General features: G+C 33.2%; 1 protein-coding gene across 1 annotated transcript in view; it reads left to right on the top strand.

Annotated features, from left to right (window-relative positions):
- KLHL1 (kelch like family member 1) overlaps positions 1 to 21,927 on the top strand; it is a 384,315-nt gene extending 362,388 nt beyond the window's left edge. Inside the window, exons 9-11 of the mRNA XM_047756059.1 lie at positions 4,562 to 4,774; positions 14,343 to 14,514; positions 21,227 to 21,927. Coding sequence (XP_047612015.1) covers positions 4,562 to 4,774; positions 14,343 to 14,514; positions 21,227 to 21,286 — 445 coding nt within the window. The 3' untranslated portion in view covers positions 21,287 to 21,927. The remainder of the gene's footprint in view (positions 1 to 4,561; positions 4,775 to 14,342; positions 14,515 to 21,226) is intronic.
- The last annotated feature ends 2,998 nt before the right edge of the window (positions 21,928 to 24,925 follow it).

The raw sequence follows: 24,925 nt of genomic DNA, 5'->3' as shown, positions 1-24,925 counted from the left end.
TCCAGAAGACCACAATAAAATATACACCACAATAAAGGGAGGCACACACATTTTTTGGTTTCTGAGTACATATAAAAGTGACATTTACACTATACTATAGTTTATTAAGTTTGCAATAGCATATCTTTAAAAACAGTCTATGCACCTTAATTACAAATGCCTTATTGCTAATAAATGTTAACCATCATCTGACAATGCAGGTTTGCCACAAACCTTCCATTCATAAAAAAATACAATATCTACAAAACTCAATAAGGTAATGCACAATCAAATGCAATAAATGCATAAATCCATTGATAAATAAAATGGGGTATGCCTGTACCAGAATATAATATATAGGGCACTAACTTATACGGGTATCTAGCAACTAGATCTCAAAATATGAAGGCCAGGTTGCTAAACTTTACGTAAAACTTGTCTGTAGTCTGAATAAACACATAAGTTGGGGAAAGTAGTAGGGAAGACATATTCATTTTCAGCAAAATTCTACGAGTTTGCTTGAGTCAGAGATATCTCTAACCTCCTGGCGATTTTTGGCATGCAAGGTATATACTGGCCAATGTTCACAGCAAACTGACCTTTGACACTGATATCTCCTAAGAATGTTGTTGTTCTGTCTTCTTCTCATTGCCTCTGAATGAAATCTTAACTCCATAGCATGGCATACAATTCCTTTCACTCTCAGTCTAACTTTTCATCTCACCTAAGGCATCTTTTCTTTCTCCTCCTTCACTACCACCCAATCCATCAATATGACATGCCTGCCACTCTTTATTTATCACCCACTGTGACCTTTCATGTCCCTTGTCTTTCCACATAATGCTTTCCCTGTATGTAATGCTTTCCCCTATTTCTTCATCTTACAAAATTTTTACTCATCTTTCAACTCTAAGTTAAAATGTCAAATTTCCTTTCTTCCCATGAAACAGTCAGCTGTCACTTTTTATATTGTCAGTGCCTTTACTTCTAGCATCAGATTCTTTTCTGCTCTTCAGATTCTCAGCATCTGATTTGCCATGGCAGTGAAAAGCAGGGAATCAGTCTAAAACATGATTAAATAGATTGTGAGGGGAGAGCTGAGAAGATAAATTCAGATAATTGTTCATGAACTTTTGTGTCTTCAGGGTAGCCTTTATTCTAATTCCAAAATCTTTTAAAGTATTGAAATACAGGTGTTGGGTTTTAATAATGGCTCCATAAAGCAGTCCATAAGGACAATATTATCTCTTTCACACAATTACAATTTTCTCCTTTTTTTCAAAATTTTTTTTCAGAAAAATGTAGTGTATTTACTCTTTTCAACTAATTTTTCCCTAGTATTAATATTTTATGTTATCAAAACTAAAGTAATTTCATTGTTAATCTATAGACCAAATAATACTATAAAGAACATGAAAAGGGATATATCCCAAATGAAATTAAACACTGATAATATAGTTTAGGCTTTAGTAAATAATTTATAAAATAACAATTACCGTATACCGAACATTCATTTTACAATATTACAATGTTTTACAAATATGTATTTTCAAATATTATGTCATATTTGTTGAGGCATTTCATAAATTTATTTTTTATAAACCTTGTGCTACTGAGTTTTATTAGAGGAGGTTTCACACAAAAGACAGAATGAAGATTGGTTTATATTATACTTAATTATGTTAAGAAGTCAATGATATTGTCACTTGTATGGCACATTTTATTTCCAAACAAAAGGCTATGCTAAAAGGCTCCATATTTGACTTCTATAATGTAGTATGTTTAATAATTTCATTTTATACACGTTTAGCTATTTTTTGTATATATTAGCATTCTTTAATAATTTTTAAAAAATGTGATAAATCGTTGCATAAATATTTTGGTATTCAGCAGCGCTGGATTCAGATAAATCAGTAGTATAATTTGTCGCTATAAAGTGTATGAATAAATAGAGCAGTTTGAAGTCAACTAATCCATTAAAATGATAGAAAAGAAAAAAAAAGGATATTTTTCTTATATATAAAAGATGTATCAAAGACTGTGTTAGGTGCCCTTCATGAAAATAGTTACCCAGTAAGTAAAATCTCTGCAAAAAAATAATACCTCAATATTATAGTGTGCTTCTTATGAGTTAGATCTTCAATTTAAATGAAACAGAAACAAAGTTCAGATTTTGTGAAGTATTTAGAATGATAACAACTTCTGAGTAAATAGTCATTTCACTTCTGGGTGATTTTCCAAGCTAAATTGCCCAATACTTGTCCTTTCAATTGCTCCTATTAGTTAATTTCAATATACTGCTAGATTGAGGGCTGGCAGACAACTTGTGAGTAATCAAGCAAAGAGAACACTTGGGCAGTCAGAAACATTTTCTTAAGGCGAGCATTAATAGAAACATAAACATCTTTTAAAAATATCTCCAGGATTCAAAATCAGTTTAAACATTATATTTTAGAGTTATTAAAAGATTTTAGAGGGTAATTTTTTAAATCTATTACCTAAACCACCTTATATGGTAGGTAATATCTTTCTATGCATTTGCTTAGTCAGAAACTGAAAAGTACAGAATTAAGTCTATTTACCAATATATTAAGCTTAATGTCCACTAGGAAAGCAAAACATTTCATGACATCTAATCTCATTAAAGTATAAGCAAGACATAAAATCCTCTACTCAAAATCCTCTATGGCTTCCTTTTTCACTTGATGTAAAGGTCAACATTTGTTTTAGACATCAGACAAATATCTAGACACCTGTGTGAGGTTCACCCTTTACTTCCATCCCTTATCTCATCTGCCACCCTGCCCACAATCTCTGCTTCTACCACTCTGGCTTCCTTGCTGCACTTGAAGATTTGTGCTCATCTGTTCAGGTCATCTCAAACCTTCTCCCAGATATTGTAATCACAGCTCCACTCCCACCCACTGCATTCCTGACCCCACTTTCCTGCTCTAATTCTACAGCCCTTAGAATTGTATAATACATGTGCCTATCGTGTAAATTTTGTCTATGCTTTCCCCTTGTAAAATTGAGGACAGGGAATCCTGTTTGTTTCATGGATATATTCAAAAAACTCTGGATAGTGCATGACATGTACCAGCAATTCAAAATATGTATCTAATAAATGAGTAAATAGGGAGTTCCTATTGTGGCTCAGCAGTAACAAACCTGACTAGTATTCATGTGGATGCATGTATGATCCCTGGCCTTGCTCATTGGTTTAAGGATCTCATATTGCTGTGAGCTTCAGTGTAAGTCACAGATATTTGGATCCGGCATTGCTGTGGCTGTGTGTAGGCCGGTAGGTGCAGCTCTGATTCCACCTCTAGCCTGGAAATCTCCATATGCCTCAGGTGTGGTCCAAATAAATAAATAAATAAATAAATGCAATTCTGTGCCTTACTGTGATGCATTTTCACAACTATGATCAAACAGGCAAGAACCATTTTCTTATAAATAATAATATATTTTTATTTTTGTATCTTATTAATGTATTTTAAGTAACTTTTATGTTGTTCAATTTATTTTCCTGAGTTCCTATTAGACTTCTCATTAATTAAATAGCAAAATAAGTTTATCAAGTAACTTTCAGCAATATTCAGTCAGACTAAAATCATCATACTCTCTTTTGCTATAATGTCTCACCTATCCATGTAACATTAGCCATAGTTGAGGCATTAAGAAAGCTGAAATTTTGTCAATACCTGTATAGATTATTCAATTTATTTACTGTTCTAAAGTGTGAGTACAGAAAATATACACTGAGCTATAGGGAATGTTTGGCCACTGAGGACCTTCTGTGTAGCACGGAGACCTCTACCCAATATCATGTGATAATCTTTGTGGAAGAAGAATATGAAAGAGACTGGATGTGTGTACATGTATAACTAAATTACTTTGTTATAAAGCAGACATTATCACAACATTTTAAATCAACTATACTTCAATAAGATTTTTAAAAATGAAAAAAAAGAGCACAAATAGTAGTAACGATTTACATGCTAGCAAAATCAATTGCTAAGCAACCAGTAAGATAATCAGTTTTCTTCTGATTATGTTCATTTTCATGAAAAACTGAAAATAGATATACTCGATTCTTTTTTTTTTTGGTCTAGCCCAAGGCATGAGGAAGTTCCTAGGCCAGGGATCAAAACTACACCACTGCAGTGACCCAAGCCAGTGCAGTGACAACATGGATCCTTAACCTGCTGAGCCACTAGAGATCTCCCTACCTTATTCTTTTATAAAATAGATATTCCTCAATATACGTTAAAATATTTAAAAGATGTAATTATTTATATAAAGTAGTTTACATCTTACATTGTAGAAGTAATAAAGTTTAGAAAATTATAGGTTTTTTTATCTCATCTAGTAGATGGCCCGTTATAATCATGAGAATTCCAAGTATATGTAATTATTTATAGAATTCATTTAATAAACATTTCCATGTGCAGTTTTGTATTTTTAACACATTTGAGACTCATGCTGTGATCAAAAATTTATCTTTAAAGGATTTTTCCTTTTCTTCATTTTGTCATACATAGAGTAATACTAAATCATGTTTTCCCAATTGTGTTTTTAGGTTGTATTCAGTTGGAGGTCGTGATGGAAGTTCCTGTTTGAGTTCAATGGAGTACTATGATCCCCATACAAATAAGTGGAACATGTGTGCTCCAATGTGTAAGAGGAGAGGGGGTGTTGGAGTGGCCACATGTGATGGTTTTCTTTATGCAGTAGGAGGTCATGATGCTCCCGCTTCAAACCACTGTTCTCGGCTGCTAGATTATGTTGAAAGGTAAGACTCCAAGGTACAGTTATAGTGAAAGAGACAATGTGAATTACATTGATAACTAATTCAAGTGATTATAAAATCTGCATAATTTAGGAAAGTAAAATCAACTCCTAGATCTGATTTTTAATCTCTCCTATTACACACATACAACACTTTCTTATTTTTCCTTTTCTCTTTCTCTATCCCTCCTTTCCTCCCTCCTTTTTCCTTACCTCTTTCCATCCTTCCTTCCTTTTTTCTTTCCTTTCTTTCTTCAACTAATATTTCTTTAAAGCCCTACAAATTTTTCACATGACCCTAAAGTAATCTTTAAATTTCTCATGAATATATTTAAAAGTCTATTAAAATGGTTTCCAGTGACTTTTAAAATGTATGAACATTTGTTAATCCTTTTAAAAAATAGATTTTTTTATTTGTTCTATACATCCTGTCTTGTTTGTTCTACTACTCTCTTCAAATCCTTAAAGCTGAACTATGAATTTCTTTGTTTTACACTGTACCATTCTTAACTTAAGACAGGCTTATTAGAACTACATTGCCTATAATCCTTGCATAGAGATGAAATACAGGTCCTCTCTTAACTCTTTCTAAACATGGCAGGTGCACAGAGGTTAGAGTGACAAGATACCTTGGCTTCAGGCTTGGTCCAACAATCCACACACTTCCTGTCATGGTTATAGCTGAGTTCTCTTTAATGGGGGGTGTGTCACTTAAAATTATTACGATTTGAGAGTTAGAGAAACTTACGGTGACATTTCCTATTACATAAAGACGCATATTGATACAAGAGGAAAAGAGATTGGGGAATATTGAGGTTAGTTTTTTAAATTCAACTGGGATAGGATAAGTCATTCTATTGTAATGAATAAGTTCAAAACTCTCAGTGACTTAATACTATAATAGTCTTGTTCACGCTGCAAATCCATGAGAGCTCGGTGACATTATTACTCTGGTACTCGGAATGATATATAATCTAAAATATGGGCACTGCTGCTCTCCCTGTTAGGAAAAAAAGGAAAACCAAAAAACAAAACCAGAGAGTAGTACTATATTGTTCATTCCTTCTTAAAACTTCAGCCTTTGAGTAATGTAATTCTCTTTGGTTTATGCTTTGATGGCAGTATCGTCATATGCCCATTGAAAACTTCAGAGTGTGGGAAAATGTTATCCAACATTTTACCTGTGAGAAGAATAAGAAATATTTGATGAATCACACTGATGAGCACAGCAATTTTTCTCTTAATATTAAGAAATCAAATCCTTTATATTCGTGCTTATTAGTGAAATAGTCAGTTGGAAAAAAGTGATCTCTCTTATTTATGATATTATTTCCCAAGAATATGTATTTTTTACTGAGAATAAGGCCACTGGCAAGATATAGCTATTAGTGAATAGGCTCTGTCAAATTAAAGCCACTTCTAGGTTAAAATATAGAAACATATTTAATGATACTGCTACTTTGTGACATGAACTATAGATTGATAGCTATATAGACAATAGAGGATGGCATTAAGCTCACCATAGTCTCATTTCAAAGTCCTCTTGTCCAGTGAAATTAGGAACTATAGGTGTTATGGTGAGGACAGTGGTCAAAGTAATAGATGAATACTTTTATACATACAAACATGCAAACATTTATTTAAGAAATACTGCTAATATACTGACAGATTATTCACATTTTCCTCTGTTACATTCTTGGGGAAAATGACAAAGAAGATGAATATGATGAGTCTGCTACCTTTAAAGCAAATATATAAATGCCACAAATAAAATGATATTTCATACACTTCTTTTCTAACTTTAGCCTCTAATGTATTAAAATGTTCTTTTGTGAACAGAGGCATAAATAATTCTGTCTAGGGACATATTTATGCTGCAAAAATGTATTTAAATAAGCATAGCTATTTTAAGTTATAGGAGTACAGTGGGTATGAACAGCTTAAGTAATGCAGATGCATGCAGTATCATCGTGATTCTTATCCTAGCTCATACCCAGTGTCAGATTAATAGCATTTTTGCACTTTCTATTTGATATTAATGATTTCACATGTAAATCATCAATAAATCACAATAGTACCTTTGTAGAATTACTTTGCACATATAATGTAAGGAATGTTTCTTAGTACATAATTATAGGCAAACAAATCACTAGAAATAGAAAGTAGTGTACAAGGGTGTTTTATATTTAAGTATATAAGCATATAGATAAATGCCAATGATTTCTTATGGAAGTGCAAAAGTATTATAAAATAATAGTGTTAAATACAGGTATAGGACACCTATCAAAAACTGTAAAGAGTCAGGCTTTGTTAAATGCAAGGAACATTAGTACCTCAAATAAAAGCAGGTAAGAAAGCAGGGACTGAGAAGAGTAAGTTTAGAATAGATGATGGAACAGCATAAACTAACTTTGCAGCCAAGGCTCACTCTAGTGAGAGGAACTTAATGGACAAAATCAGTATTCAAAAATACGTAAATTCTAATAGAATTTAGGCCAGAAAGGTACAATTCATTGACAAAAGCACATTCAAGAGTTTGCATTGCGGCTCAGCCAGTAGGACCCAATGTAGTCTCCATGAGGATGTGGGTTTGATCCCCGGCCTCACTTAGCAGGTTAATGATCCAGCATTGCTGCCACAAGTTGTGGTGTAGGTCACAAATATGGGTTGGATCCAGCATTGCTGTGACTGTGGCAAAGGCCTGCAGTGCAGCTCTGATTTGACCCCTAGCCCTGAAACTTCCATATGCCACAGGAGGAGCTGTCAAAAGAAAAAAAAAAAAGAAAGAAAGAAAAACAAAAACAAAAAAAAAGAAAAAAGAAAAACTCATTTATCTATATATTTGTTCAATAAAGTTTGTTTTTTCTGTATATTTCACTGTAGAAATTTGAGCTTAAATGCATTTTAAAAAGAAATAAATGAATAATTAGAGTGTTAAGATCAAAAACAAAGCTGGAAACCAGGCAATGGATCAGAAAATATGTTCAAAGTCATTAGTATCACCACGGCTAATAAGAGATCAAAACCACTTTTGTCCTTGAATCTGCATTCCAGTAATGAAACTTAAGAGGAAAGGAATGTGAAGATAAGAGTAACCTCCTAAAGCAGCCTTTGTAATGTCCACTCTTACTTCTTCCAATCTTTCCCCGTTATAGTAGTCAGAGAAATAGTTCCATAATGCAGATTTGATCTAAAGCACAATGGAGTTTCCCTCTGTACCAGTTATCATCATTAAAAGTTTTTGTTTTCCATCAATTTTTCCAGTAAACTAGTCTCTATGTGCTGGTCAGGATTGCATTTGTCTGTACCTATATTCCTCTGTTTGGCACAATTCCTGGGACTAAGTAAGCACTCAACACTACTTCTAACAGGCCTCAAATTTCTCATAAGGAAAAGCAGCAGGAGGTATATTGTATACAGGTCATTAGAAAGATTGATTTTTTGATGGACGGATGGGTAGATGATGGATGGATGGATAGATGGAAGGATGGATGAATGTTTGGATTGTCTGATGGAAAGATAAATATGTAGATAGATTTTGAATTGTTACTTGTCTATTTGCATGTGAAAACCCATTTCCATCATCATAGACCAAGTATTAATGATTTGCATGTATTTTAGGCTTATATTCAACAGGCAGAACATTTTTTGATGGAGCTTAAAATATCAAGCAAATATTCATATATTAGTTGAAAATGAAATCATTATACAATATCACTCAAAGGCTATTAACAATGATCACCATTTTTGGTATATTACTTTTAATAAATATACAACTTTTGTTCAAAATCTACCAAAATCTACTCTAGTCAAAATAGAAAAGTCACCTAACATATACAGGATTTAATATATTACTGTCATATTACATCAGTGTAAATATCACTTTTTTTTTGTCTTTTGTCTTTTTATGGCCGCACCTGTGGCCTATGGAGGTTCCCAGGCTAGGGATCTAGTCAGAGCTGTTGCTGCTGGCGTATGCCAGAGCCACAGCAATGCCAGATCCAAGCCGCGCCTGTGACCTACACCACAGCTAGCTGCAACACCGGATCCCTAACCCACTGAGAAAGGCCAGGGATTGAACCCGCAACTTCATGTTTCCTAGTCGGATTCGTTTCTGCTGCACCAAGGCAGGAACTCCAAGATTATGTATTTTTATTTTTAGATGTTTGTTAATGTAAGTTTTGCTCTCTGACATAATACCTTATTCAATTAATTAAATAATTCTTTAAAACTATTGCAAATATTATGGAATTTTGGATTTTTTCATTTCTCTTAATTTCTCTTTTCATTTTTTGGTTTAGACATAAAGAATTTATAAACACTGAAGATAGAGATAAGAAGTGATTTACTTTTTATTTAAATTATGAATCTTATCAATCAGACTTTATATAGAATATAATATATTCATATTTTCAATATATGTGAGATCCTAAATTTTCTACAAAAATGTAATTAATTGTTTAAATTTAAAAAGTTAGCTTGTCACTTTAGTGCATTTTAATAAGATATTTCTTTTTCCTCTTCATAAGATCTTATTGTTGGAGCCAGTCAAATGAGTGTAGCATGAAAATGCTAACTAGTTTGTTGTCATTGTTTTCCTGTTGTTGTGCATGCATAATTTTTTCTCTTTCTTTGATAACAAATTATATTTATATTTCTGGTAGACACATTTACAACAGATGGAGATTCTATGAGAGCCTGCACATGTAGAGGGCCTGTTTTATAAGCAGATGCAATAATTATTAACTTATACCATAGCCATACTAATTTACATTTGTGATTAGATATTTGCCTCAATGGCTTATTAGTCAAGTGTTATCTTTGAATTGGTCCGCTGGACCCACGGAGCAGTAGAATAATCTGTTGTCCTGGGATATTCTGTCTGGAATACTGGCATTGTGGTAATTTATCTGCCTGCTTTGGAGGAAGGAGAACAATTCTGTGGAAGGTAGATGAACACAAAAAGATGAAACATGTGATGTCTTATACAGATGGAAGTACATCAGCTTTGCTATCAAGCTGTAAAATTAATTTTCATGTTGAGAGAGCTATTTGAAAATTGGTAATTTGGAGTTCCCATCGTGGTTCAGCAGAAATAAAATCTGACTAACATCTATGAGGACGAAGGTTCAATCCCTGGCCTCACTCAGTGGGTTAAGGAAACAGCATTGCTGTGAACTGTGGTGTAGCACTGTGGTGTAGTGAACTGTAGATGCAGCTCGGATCCTCCATTGCTGTTGCTGTGGTGTAGGCTGGCAGCAGTAGCTCCCATTTGACCCCTAGCTTGGGAATGAATGAAGTTGACCCCTAGGTCCACAAATGTGACCCTAAAAAAGACAAAAAAAAAAAAGAAAAAAAATGGTAATTTGGAGTTCCTGCTGTGGCACAGTTGGTGGAGGATCTGGCATTGCTGCAGCTGTGGCATAGGTCATAACTGAGGCATGAATTCAATCCCCTGGCCTGAGAACTCTATATCCATGAGTGTGGACCAAAAAAAAAAAAAAAAAAAAAAGCAGAAATTCATAATTTCTGCTCACAGAACTAGTAATAATTTTGTGTTATATTAGTAGAGAATATGACTACATAAAGAATCTATTTGTCCTTCATTATGAACTGTTAAAAGGCATTAATTTTTAATTTTTTTTTTTTTCTTTTTAGGGTACACCTGCAGCGTATGGAATTTCCCAGGCCGGGGCATGAATTGGAGCTACAGCTGCCGGCCTATATCACAGCCAAAGCAACACCAGCTCTGAGACACATCTGCAACCTACCACAGTTTATGGCAGTGCTGGATCCTTAACCCACTGAGCAAAGCCAGGGATTGAACCTGATCTTCCCAGGTTCTTAACCCACTGAGCCATGGCGGGAACTCCATATTTATTTTAAAAAGTTACTTTTTACTAGCATACACATCTCCTGGATATGCTCCATGTTCTGTTGATTGACAGCCATGTAAGTGATATTTTAAAGCTTTAACCATAAAACTACATGCTAGAGGAGCTTAGCTGGTCCTTGCTTTCTCTGGTTCTGTTAACAACTCATTTCTCACTTTTTCAACCTCAACAAATAGATATAATAGAAAATGACCTAAGTCAAAATAGAATTTTTCACCCACTTTCTTAGAAAAGTTTAAGTCAAATTAACTTAAAATATCTTTGTATAAAAATAAGCAAGGAATGTTGAAAGTGGGGCAGAAATCTAATTACTTTGCCCATTAAATAGCAGATAAATTTTTATCCTCAGATTATGGAAATAAATAGTGTTTGAAAAAGCAATGCTACCTCAAAAACTTCAGTGGGGATTTTCAATGAGAAACCAACTTTTGTTCTATACTATTATATGCCTTTAGCAAGTTTTCTTTTCACAGCTAATTTTAGCTACTATATACTCTTGCCTGAAGACTATAAACTTTAATAGAGTTCTTGATAAGGAGCTCACATTCAGGCCAGGAAGGCCATAGAAAGGCAGACAGCCGAAATACAAAAAGGCCCCCACACACACACACACTACCCCTGCTTTTCTTTTTTATAAAAGACAACCTGAGGCAAAAACAAAAAAGAATTCTTAGAACAAAATTTGTCAAAAATGTGAGCTGAGTATGATAAGAGTTCATTGTTAGTATTTGCTTAGAAAATGCTTATACATCTGTGGATCCTCCTCTATGCTAAAACAGCTTTTTTTTTTCTTCATTTGGGGGTAACAATTATGTGTAACACCATGTTAAGAAGTGAATCCACAGAGTTCTAAATTTAGAAAAAAAATTAGATTTTGTCATGTGAAAACAAGGATAACCATTACTGGGTAACTTTGAATTTGTATAATTTCTTCATAAATATCTGGGAGAGAGAGTGTATACGTACGTAGGATGGGGTGGGGCTTGGACTCAGTTTTGTTTTGTTTTGATTTTTTTTTAGCAATATATAGAAATTGAAATATGATCACCATTGGCAGATATGAATTAAAATATTGCTGTTAAACACATAAAATATGTTACCCACCAATGAAAACATATATAATTCAAATATTTGGATTTCTAGAATTCACTAAATTTTAGAAATTCTTTCACATTTTCTTCAGGAAAAGAATGATATCTATTTATAAATGTAAGATATTATTTCTAAATGTGTACCTAAATATAAGACACACTAGTGTTTTCTTAACTTCTCCGGAGTATAAGAGAATTTTTTTCATTATTTGAGAGTCACATAATATTTCAGAAACCTTCAGAAATGCATTTATTATTGCTTAGTGCACCAGCATTAGCTGCTTTCTCTTTTTGTCTGCCTTTAGCAGTGATAAAGTCCACTTTGTAGTCAGTAGTTGAAAAAAATGCTATAGAGCTAAGTAACAATAAAATGGAGACTAAAATATAGCTTCAGAAAAACTACTTAAGTGAAGTGATTGTGACAAAAAGCAGACTAGCTTCTGTTGAGTGAATAAAATATAAAAGAACATTCATGTTTCACTGAAATTAAAATAAATTTAATTTTAAATTTAAAATAAATTTAAATTTTAAAATAAATTTAAAATAAATTTATTGCAAAAATTTCCTGACATATCATTATCACAACTAATAAAATTTTCAATATTCCTTATTAAAATAAGGAATTAAAATTTCCAAAATGTCCTAATAGTTTACCTGTAAATTTGGATTCAATTGTCACTCATCTTGTTCTGCTACATTTTAAAGTCATATTTAATTTAGAACAGTTACTTCTGCCTAGTTATTCCTTTATTATTACATTTGTTTGCCTTGAAAAATTCAGTCAGTTATTTTGTAATATTTTGCGGAATGTATGATTTGATTCATTGCGGTGTCTATTCTCATCTTTCCTTTTTTGTCCTCTTTTTTTTATGTTTACATATTTTTAAGTGTTCATGGTAGAATTTTACATATCTTTTTTTTTTGGTCTTTTTTTTTTTGCCTTTTCTTGGGCCGCTCCCGCGGCATATGGAGGTTCCCAGGCTAGGGGTTGAATTGGAGCTGTAGCCACCGGCCTACACCAGAGCCACAGCAATGCGGGATCCGAGCCGCGTCTGCAACCTACACCACAGCTCACGGCAACACCGGATCCTTAACCCACTGAGCAAGGGCTGGGACCGAACCTGCAACCTCATGGTTCCTAGTAGGATTCGTTAACCAATGCGCCACAACAGGAACTCCAAAATTTTACATATCTTAAAGAATATTTTGATAGCATATACTTTGAGTTTGTGTCTATGTCAATTTGTGACCTTCTACATTTATTAATTATAGCATGTAAAATTACATCTATTTGCTTGACTGCCTTGCTTTAAGGTGGTCCTGATTTTACAGACATTCAACCAATCTCTTATTTCACATATATCATCTTGTCTGTCACAACTTCTCCAGCCATGGTGTGTAAATACATGTAATGTGTTGGGTGAAATATTTTCTATGAAATACGAATTTCAAGATCCTTGGGGTACTCCCAATCTTTTTTTTTTTTTTTTGGTAACACCTTCTTTATTTTCAATAAATCATAGGTAGTTTTCTTGGCTTATTTGCGTATGTTTGTTGTTTCTTATTTTAGGAGCCTATGGGTTGAAATTTTTCAAAGGGTGGAAAACAAGATTGAAGTCAAAAAACAACATAGGAATATATTTGCCCTATTTGTAAAACAAACAGGCAAGCAAACAAACAAACAAAAGATATTCAGCTGGTCTTCTTTTACTCTACCAAAGTCTGACTAGATGTCTTGTTTTCTATCTGAATGTGCAGTTGCAGGTTAGAGACAAAGGAGTGGCTTAGCTCAAGTAAATAATCACCACGGAATTTTTTTGGATTTTACCATTCAATGTGTAAAATATCTCAGTTTCTGAAAATTTAATTCTTTTTGGCTAAAATTCAATAATAATAACTTACACTCTCTGCTTCAATCTTATGATTACCAAGCTCTCCCTTTCAGTGGATCCTTAGTAATTGTCGCTGAAACATAGATCTGTTCCTGTTGTAATTTCCCCAAGTTTCAAAGGTTCCTTATTTTTCTGTTGAGTAAACCCCAAAACCCCTCTCACTCTGGGAATCCAGCAATCCATAAGCTGATCAAAACCCACCATTTTAGGCACTGCTCCTTCTCATAACTTTGAACCTATCCATACTGCACACCTGCTTTCCTCGAAGTTAGACATGCATTTTTATTAACCCATGTGTTCTTTTGTACAAATTCCTCCTTTCTTTCTCTCAAATTTAAGATATACTTTCACACTTGATTAAAAGGAGACTTCAACTATGAAGTATTTCATAATTATCCCAGAATTTTAACCATTACTTACATTTCATAACTATAGCACTTTGCTTCTATTTTTAAGAACCTCATTCCACTGTGGAAAATAGTTATTTACACACCTACGTCCTTGTGGAAAGAAATCATGATATTCATTTTGTCAGATGACTCTGCATCCATCCAATTAAGAGTTTAGGTATATATTTTAAAACTGCTTAAATTATAGCAAGTCAGACATTGTGAACATTGGCTCTTGAACTCCTGTTTATATAGTAAAAGTTAAATATGATTAGAATGTTATGTTCTGTTATCCTTACATTTTAGATATGATCCCAAAACGGACACGTGGACCATGGTGGCTCCTTTGAGTATGCCCAGAGATGCTGTTGGAGTCTGTCTCCTTGGCGACAGATTATATGCTGTTGGTGGTTATGATGGGCAGACATACCTCAATACTATGGAATCCTATGATCCACAAACTAATGAATGGACACAGGTAAGATTGTTTCCAGCATAACTTAACTTAACATATAAAAATTTATTTCACTTACTTCCTTTGGGAGAGGGGTACATATAGCAATGTATCTTGTCAAAGTACTCTGAACTCAAAGTGATTGGTTTTCTCCATTTTCATGATCATCTCATAAAAAGTTCATCAAATCACATTTTTTGTACTTTTCTCTTGCTCATCTTATAATAATAAAATTTATATTAAAAAGTGAAATGCTTCAGCGTGATTTCCACTTTATTATAAGTAATAACAAGAGGCAGAAACTGAATTTTAATTAGCTGAAACAAAAAGTAAAAGTAGAATAAATTGGTTCACAAAAACTTAACTTGTGAATATTGGATTTTACAGATAGCAGAAACAAGAGGATGGAAGCCTACAAAAGTCAACTTTCTCCCTTCTGTTTTTGCTTAGCTATCTTTGGTAGGTCCTTTGCTACACACTTCAGAGAGAATTTTCCAGAGTAGTGCTTCTGGAAGCTCCAAGTGGGAACTCTCACAGCCATAATCAGAAAATAAAAGAACTCTTTGTTCAAGAAAAAAGAAGAGCAAACATCAAATGGTTCTAAATGATCTCTTGTATAAAAGTGCTCATTCCTGAACAAACATTGGCCAAGAAGATGGAGTGAAATAATTGTCTGATCTTAAGTTATTCCTTAAATATACACTATAGTTAGACATTCAGGATCGTGCTCAGAGAAACTCCCAGTCTGGTCACAGAGCTAGAAGATATGTGTTGGTGTGTGTGTGATATTAGGGTGAAGATTAGGGCAGGACAACTCAATTATGGTGGAAAAACCCTTACATTGCACACCTACTATAGACTTACTTGTAATGAAAGGAATGGATATACTTTCAGACTCGTGTCCTTATATTTAATTGATCGATAGTTTTAGTGTAGTTTCAAAAAAAAATAAATATGTCAGTATTTTTTTTCTTTTCTTCTTTCTTTCTTTCGTGTCTTGGCGTGCGTAGTTTCGTGTATGAGTGCGTAGGGCTTAGTGTCGTTATGTTGTTCTTCGTGAGTTATCTTTCTTTCTTGTTTTTATTGATTCTTTTCTTTCTTTCTTCTCTCTATATTTCTTTCTTTTTTTTTTTTTCTTTCCTTCCTTCCTTCTTTCTTTCTTTCTTTCTTTCTTTTTTCTTTTCTTTCTTTCTTTCTTTTTCTTCTTTTTTCTTCTTTCTTTCTTTCTTTTTCTTCTCCTCTTTCTTTCTCTCTTCTCTTTCTTTTTCTTTTCTTTCTCTTTCTTTCTCTCTCTTCTTTCTTTTTCTCTTCTCTTTCTTCTTTCTTTTTTCTTCTTTCTTTCTTTCTTTCTTTCTTTCTTTCTTTCTCTTTCTTGTCTTTTTAGGGCAGTGCCCATGGCACATGGAGGTTGCCAGGCTGGGGATCATATTGGAGCTGTAGCTACTGGCCGATGCCACAGCCACGGCAATGCCAGATCCAGCGACGTCTGTGACCCACACTGTAGCTCACAGCATGCCTGATCCTTATCCCATGGAGAAAGGCCAGGGATTGAACCTGCATCCTCGTGGATACTAGTCAGATTCTTTTATGCTGAGCCATGATGGGAGCTCCTTTCAGTATTTCATATTTTTCTCCTTTATCAGAAACTTAAAAGCAAGATACAATTTATACAAACCAAGCATTTTTCCATCAATGGGTGCACTTAGTGTATAAAGGGCTTTATTTTGGGTCATAGAAAATGACTAAAATTTATCTGAAGAACTTGAACTTTGATTGAGATACATTTCCTTTAAATATTCTTACTTTTAAAGATACATAACTTCCTTAATTGTGCCCATTTTGATGAGACATGTTCAACCACAATTTTAAATAGGCAGATTTGAAAGTACATAACCAAAGTCTTAATGGCCAATTTAAGGTATTTGCCTCATGAATTTTACTCTTCTCTAATGGAAAGTTCTTTGATTTCAATGAAGATACCTTGAGTTGGCTAAGAAAGAAGAAACAAGATATGAAGGAAGAATAGGAAGTATTTGGAGAACTAGGTCCTGTGATTCTTCTGTTTTACTTTAATTGTCAGAGAAGAAGCATTCCTTACTCAAAGAGCAGCAAATATAAAATGTTATAATCATTGCACTGAGAAATTAGAGGGTATATTTTTAACTTTTTACCTTTCTGAGTCCCTAGCGTTTACAAAGGGAACACTGTGTGAATTAATGATTGTTGATTTGCTAAGGAATTATATGACTTCAATAGTTTATATTTTAAATTTGCTACTTTTACAAATGAACAGTAAATAAAGAAATTTTATGGGCATATAAATGATATAGTATAATATCTTCATTACATATTTATAGTAATGAGCTATTATGATTATCATTCCTCTAAAATTGAAATCAAAATAATGTATATAGTAATAATAGGTAAAAGCTTCCTAAAGACCATTTTCCCTCATCTGTATTTTATTATACTCTTCTGAACCATATAATATTTTGCAAACAGCAAAGTGGTATTTAGAATGTTTTATATCTACTTTATTTTTGTACTATAAATGTTAATTTTAAAGCTCTTACTTTAAGATTTCACCTCCATAACTTTTCATTATTTATATTTTTAAGACTCTCAAGGGACCATAAGCAAAACCACACAAAATCCCTTTGAAAATTTTTAAGATTCCAGACCACTAGAGAAAATTCCTGTATTTGCTAGCTAATGCCTGTCACTTTTCCTTCAATTACCCCACAAATGGACAAAATCAATTAGTTATTCAATTTATTATTGGCACGTTCAACTGGCCAAGCATTATAATAAGAAAACTATATTAAAGTATCCAATAATTTATATTTGGAAAACACCCCAAGCTTGCTAGACTTGGATATAATGAAAATAGATTAGGGAGCATTTGTCAGATTCATGTCTTAGGAGCATTTATAACTGTATAAAACAATTATGCAGAAAACAGACACATGCAAGAATGTGTATTTGTGTTTTAAATAAATTTGACTTTATCATGTAACTTTGGGTTTAATTTTTGCATTTGATTTGAAAAAACAAGACGTGTGCTTTAAGACATAAAATGAACATTTTCATTTTGTTTCCCCTAGCCTAGGTAAAATCACTTTCATGGGTGCCTCTGGTACATTGTCATGGTGCTGTCATGTTGTGTCTAGCTGCAGCTGTAAAGAAACAAAAGAGAGAATGTCATTCACTGTCATATCTCCAAAGACTGGCATAGTTACTGACATGGGGGGGGGGAGATATGTGAATGTTTCCTAAATACGTTAATTGTAAATTATTTTTGCAACTCGGTTTACTCTGTCATACATGAATTTGCTTTATTTGCACACAATAGATATATAAGATATTTAGAAGGAGTTTCAGGGAAGCCTGAACTTACTAATAATTGATTTCATAGCCAACATTTTTAGGTTGTCCTTCTAAAGCTGAAAGGTGTAACACTAGAGGGCGAACAGGGCAGATTGTTAAACATATAGAGTCAATAAGCTAAAGCTGGCCCAAGGAGAAAGAGATGAAAAGCTCTGAAATATTTCAAATGTATATTATGTAGAATATATCAAATGCTGAAAACAGAATGATAAGTCCTGGGATAATGGAAATACTTAACACTATGAGAGAACTTAAATGTTGGATAGAGAAATCTTCCTTTAGAAAATGATATGTAGAATGAGGCATGGCCAATGAGTGATGGTTAAAAAGATAAAAATAAGGGGAGTGGTTTGGTTTAAGGAATGGAATAATTAAAAAGTTGCAGAAAGGAGAATATATGGCATGTTTCATTGTGCAGGAAATAAAGTGGTGAGAAACAAGTTTGGAGAGATAAATTGGATCTATGACATGGGCCCCCAAACCATGTTATAAAATCTTGGCTTTACTATAAGCCTAAGGAGAGTTAATGAAGTATTTTAGGCAGAAAAAGAAATAACCAGAATTATGTTTTAAAATTATTGCACTTGAACACAGTAGGTATATGGAATGATTGGCCCACTGGGACCTGCTGTACAGCCCAGGGAACTCTACTTAATAGTCTGTGATAATATGTATGGGAAAACAATCTGAAAAACAGTGGATGTGTGTGTGTGTGTGTGTGTTGTGTGTGTGTATTTATATATGTGTATATATATATATATATATATATATATATATCAATTACTTTGCTGTATAGTGGATATTATCAAAGCATGCAAACCAATTATACTTCAATAAAACTTTACAAAATGAAAAAAATAATTGCACTTGATAGGATGTGATGAATGATTAGGAGAAGCAAGATCAAATTCAGAAATTTATTAGGACATATTTTAGTAATTCACTGTAGAGGTGGACAATTTTTCCTCGACCCTTCTTGTTTCTTTGGCTAACCTAATTTTAAATTGGCATAAAACAGATTAACAGAAGAAGAGCAATTTAATTTTGTACAAATGGAAATCCCATAAGTATATGAGACTCAAACAAGTGACCAAAGCAAGGAGCTTTTGTACTTTCAAACAACGAAAAAACAAAATCATGAATAATTAACAAGACAAAGTGGTTTGGACTTGAGGTAGTAAGTTGGTGAAGAAGTTCTGAGATTTTAGACAACATTCTTGGCCCTAAAATCCCTTCTGTCTGGTAGACAGAATGTACCATATTCTATGGGAGATTTATCTCCTGTTTCAAGGCATCAAAGAAGGGTCAGAGTGTCCCTCCTGTATTCAGTGTTTCCCAAGTACCTTTAGTTCAAAATAATCAATATGCCAAAGTGGCATATTCTACAGTGGCATATTCTGCTCCTCTTCACACAGGGTGAAACTGTAACCTGAAGTAGGTTGAAAACAGTAGGAATGAGTGTAATTAAGATGATTGCAGATATATTTATGAGATGATGATTATTCAGGTGCAAGGTTAAGAGGTAAAACCAAGGTTGTGGATGTGCTCTAGATTCCTGTCATGAGCACCTCGGTAGCAAATGGTATCATTCACTGTCCAAAAAAAATACAAACGAGTAAATATGGGAGAAAAGAACAGAGATACATTTTTATATGAACATATAAGCATGTATAAAGGTAGAGATGCAAATATAAATATAGATATAAAGTAAAGGCATTCATGCCATACTTCATCCAGAAACTATGCATAGTATTTTTCAGTATTGAAGGAACATCAGAGTGTGTTTGGGATACCTTTCATAAATACAACTACCCAGTACTTCTTTCATTCATTCCTACAGAGTGGTGGGGCTTGAACACATATACTTCATTAAAGTCCCTAGATGACTCTGATGTGAAACTAAGCTTGAAAATCATTAGAAACTAAAAGAGAGACAATGAAAACTGTGTGTATTTAGGAGTCAAAAATATTTCAAAGTTTAGACATTGATGTCATCAGATTTACATATTATCCCTTGACACTCCAATCATAGAATTATCATATAGAGATCACAGTATATGATGGGACTGTAATGATCTATAAAAATTATTCTCAACACACAATATGTTATCAAAATATCACATGGCTCTCTTCTCATTTTGAGCAAATTTCTATCAGAGAAACAAGAAATGTTACACTAAATTAGATTTTTTTAAAGAAAGAATACATTAAATTAAAGGAATAAAAAAATCATATGGGAAAAACTATTTTTGTTTCTATTTGTTTTTAACTTGCTAAGGGATGGCAGATTACAATAAGAACATTTAAACAACTAATTTATAATTAGATAATGGTGGTCATTTTCATCTTTAGAGCATGAGACCATGTCTTTTCTCAATAAATAAGATAATGCATATGATCTGAGGTTATTTTACTCCTAGATATTTTTTTTCTTACATTTAACTCACCTTTCTTCAGTTCAAAATAATATCCTATAATTTCTAGTCTACTCTGGTATTTTTAATGTGCATAAATTGTTCTTAGAAAACCAATAAAAATAATTGATATCAGAAAGCAAAAATTATTAAAATCTTGGCTTACCTCCATGGAATAAGTTTTCATTACAAACTCTGTAAAAATTATGGTTTTTAATATATTCTCTTCAATTTCAGGGTTATTTAAAAAATCTCACTTCTCATTTCAATGACAGTCATGTGGAATTTTTTTTTTTTAATAGGCCCTGTAGCAATTTTAATTATGGTCTATTAATGATGAAATATTGAAGTTACATCTCTGTTTAGAATGAATGAATAATATTTACTTAAGTATAATATCTGTGGAAATAACTTCACAATAACTTCAATAACTGTAATAGCTATTTCATCTAAAATATGCTCCAAGTTATCACTGTGAAATATCATCACGAGCGTGTCCACGCAAACTCCAGAATATACCTTTGCTGGAAACTTTTCTTTATAAGCTTCAGTTCATTAAAAAATATTAAAGAATTTATTAGTTTTGTTAAAAATTCTATGTGATTTCATGTATTAAACATTTCAATACAGATATTATTGTTTTTGTAAGTGTCATTTTCATTGTTTTTATATTATTGATTATTTTCATGCATATGAGGGTTTTTTCGTTTTTTTGTTTTGTTTTGTTTTGTTTTTGGTTGCGTACATGTACAGGTACTTGATGTGGAATGTCATTTCCCAGACTAGGGATTGAACTTGGGCCACAGTGATGAAAGCACTGAGTCCTAGCCAACAGAATACCAAAAAACTCTCTGAGTATTTAAAAAAATTATAATTTGTATATTTTTCTAGGATAGTAATTTTTTTCTTAAATTGTGTTTCATCTTTTTCAACAGATGGCTTCCCTGAACATTGGGAGAGCAGGTGCCTGTGTGGTAGTCATCAAGCAAACTTGACTTATTTTTATTTGAAGAGATTTTATTTGCTGGAGTGGTTATTTTTATATCTGAGGGCAAAAATGAGAACTTCCAGATATGAAAACTCTTCAAGAACAAGGATTTTGGCAGATTTACTTACTCAAGAGAGATAGAAGATCAAACAGAATTATGGGAGACAAGAAAACATCAAAGTACTGTAGAAACACTATCTGTTCATGTATTAGTTAGGTCAGGAATGGTTATTGGTAATTTGTATTGTAGCATACAATAACTAGAATTACCAAAGGCTTGTTTTGCTTGACCAGTTGAAAGGAGAGACCTAGATTTGTGACATGGATAATTTCATGACTACAACTCATCCAATTGCTTTGTAATCTGTGGCGCTATCCAAGAGGTTACCAAGACTAGAAGATGTGATATTTCCTATGACATAATCTGATTGATTTACTAATTTCTTAGTCAGATATTGTCCTACCAGGAGGCAGAATGATGATTTATTAAACATGTTTCTTCCTCATTCTCCAAAGCTATGCGGACTTAGAGAAACAGTCTCATGCTTGTCTCTGGCATTCAGAAAACAAAGTGTCCTGCTAATCAAAGCTGCATATGTCATCCTAGAAGATGGTTTAAATTTATTGCAACTGAATAAGCAATCTGAATTTGGCAAACACGAATGATTGTTTTCATTAGTCTTACCATATTGCTTTGCTTTTTGAACACGCTGAGCCAAAGAATCAGTACAATTATAGGCTTTTGCCTTATGATAACGCTCAGTGTAAGCATGGAAGCTAGTTATTCTGAATGATATATACATATATATACACACACACACACACACATATATATATGTATATATATCCATTGCATGTTGAAGTCCTTTAGAATTTTGTTCGTAAAAAACTCTTAGAATTTTGGGAAATAAATCTATGATCTGTTCATTTGTAGTGTTAATGATCATTGCTAGAAGGAAGGCAGACTTAAAAATCTCATTCCCCACTTTTCAAAATTGTTACATTGATATGCACATTATTTTATGCCAAATGTTTGTAATTGTTTAAAGCATAAAGTGGAAACATAACACATGTCCTTAATAGATCCATGTTAATTTTAAGTATAATTAATAAATAATAGAAAATTTGCTTTTATCAGTGTATCTTTTTTCCATAAATTTCAATTCAGAGCTGAGTAAAAAATTACTGCAGAAATAGGCACGTTATTTCTTGACATTTCAAAAATCAAGAAATATGTATTTTCATCAAAGCATAAGTTTACTTCTCCCTAAATACTATGCTGACACCAAAAGTAATCTTTAATTTTTGTTTTCTTTGGTAGTCACTCATTTGAGACAGTTAGCAATAGTGCTTGGAAAAATGCACATCTTATAATAAGAGTGCTGATAAATGTTAAGGAGCTCAAAAAGCAAGAAATTCCCTCTTTTTGAGTCAATGTAAAACATGGAATTGGGTTCTATTGTTGGGTGGTGGGAAAATATTTGCAATCTAATAACCAAGGAAAGTATTGATAGTATGTGTCAAGGAAACATTAGAAAATCTGAAGTTTCCCAACATGTGGATGTGATCAAAGTTATTAGTCACATTTCATTTCAGAAAAATTATGTAATTACAAATACAAGTTGTTAAGAAAATATCAATGATTTTTAACTTTAAAGATGCATAGCATAAAATTTATCATCTTAGCCATTTCAAAGTGTACAGTTTAGTATTGTTAAGTATTTTCAATTCCTTTTGCCCACATATTTTCTCCAATACATAGAATATACAGAAAACATTAGCTAAATGGAGCAGACAAATTATGTTTGAAATATTAAAGAGTAGAGGAGAAGATAAAGTAGTGTATATCTATTTTTTTTTGTCAGCAAAGTTACAGTGGTCATATTTAAAACCTTGAAAAATACTCTATAAACTTTTTTATAAATAAATATTATTTTTCTTGAGAGGGAATTTTTCTTTAATATATTTGTTGCTTTCAATCAACTATTTTCTACATATAGATAATATTAGCCTTCTAACGTTTATATTTCAAAACTGAAGTGTGCATACCCATTTTACCAAATGAGAACGTTGAAAGAGATTTTTTGACAATGAACTCTAAGCCTATATAATATAGGAGGAATGGACATCATTGTGCCATTTATTGAAAAGCATATTGTCCACCAAGGTCACCTGCTAAATGAGTTCTGGGACTTACGATCTACCCTGCCATGACTCCAATCCAGGATTCTTACAAATTAACTCTGTCAGCTCTTAATTCAGCTATGCTAAGAATTCCCCTTTGGAGTGAAATTTTCTTTTCAATACAGGATTTACTATTCGGCTCTTTTCTTCTGAGTAGATGCTGAAACAATAGACTGAATAAGAATAGAAGCCTTAATTATTAATTACATCATGTATAGTTTGAAGAAACCATAGCCTATATTTAGAAAATAAAAACATTCAGAGTTCCCATTGTGGCACAGTGGAAATGAATCAGACTAGGAACCATGAGGTTGAGGGTTCGATCCATGACCTTGCTCAGTGGGTTAAGGATCCAGCATTGCCATGATCTGTGGTGTAGGTTGCAGACATGGCTTGGATCTGGAATTGCTGTGGCTTTGGTGTAGGCTGACAGCAACAGCTCCTATTAGACCCCTAGCCTGGGAACCACCATTTGCCACAGGTGCAGCCCTAAAAAAAAGACAAAATAAAATAAATACAAATATTCAACCAACTTGCTGAAACCTATGGTAAAATAATAACTCTGGAAAATTTAAAAAAGCTGAAATATAATATAAAAAATCTTTATTCTTATATTTCTAGATTGAAATGACGCTATAAAAATTTAAGATTTTGGTGTTCCATCATGTCTCAGTAGAAACGAATCTGACTAGCATCCATGTGGATGCAAATTGGATCTCTGGCCTCACTCAGTGTGTTAAGGATCTGGCATTGCTGTGAGCTGTGGTGTAGGTCATAGATGCAGCTTGGATCCCAACTTTCACTGCCTGTGGCATAGGTCAGCAGTTACAGCTCTGATTGGACCTCTAGCCAAGGAACCTCCATATGCCATGGTGCGACCCTAAAAAAAAAGACAAAAAAATTAAGATTTTGCAGCTTTGTAGAATTCTTTTAAGCATATCCATGTCACTTGTTAAAACTGTACACACTTGTTAAAACTGTGGTTTTATTTAGTATTTTAAAAACATAAAAAATTCAGAGTTCCCGTCGTGGCGCAGTGGTTAATGACTCCAACTACGAACCATGAGGTTGCGGGTTCTATCCCTGCCCTTGCTCAGTGGGTTAACGATCCGGCATTGCCATGAGCTGTGGTGTAGGTCGCAGATGCGGCTCGGATCCTGCGTTGCTGTCGCTCTGGCATAGGCTGGCAGCTACAGCTCCTATTAGACCCCTAGCCTGGGAACCTCCATATGCTGTGGGAATGGCCCAAGAAATGGCAAAAAGACCAAAATAAATAAATAAATAAATAAATAAATAAATAAAATAAAAAAATTCAGTACAAATAATAAGAAAAATAACTAAAATTAATCTTTTAAGTATGAAGGGAAGCAGAATTTGCCATCTCAAAATATGTCCCTTTGGTATAAGGATTGTCTTATCTGAGCTTGTTAGTTTAGAAAAGACAGAAAACACAGCAAAACTC

Source organism: Phacochoerus africanus, chromosome 13 (genome assembly GCF_016906955.1).
Source record: "Phacochoerus africanus isolate WHEZ1 chromosome 13, ROS_Pafr_v1, whole genome shotgun sequence".
NCBI lineage: Eukaryota > Metazoa > Chordata > Mammalia > Artiodactyla > Suidae > Phacochoerus > Phacochoerus africanus.
This window is presented reverse-complemented; position numbering and strand designations above follow the sequence as displayed.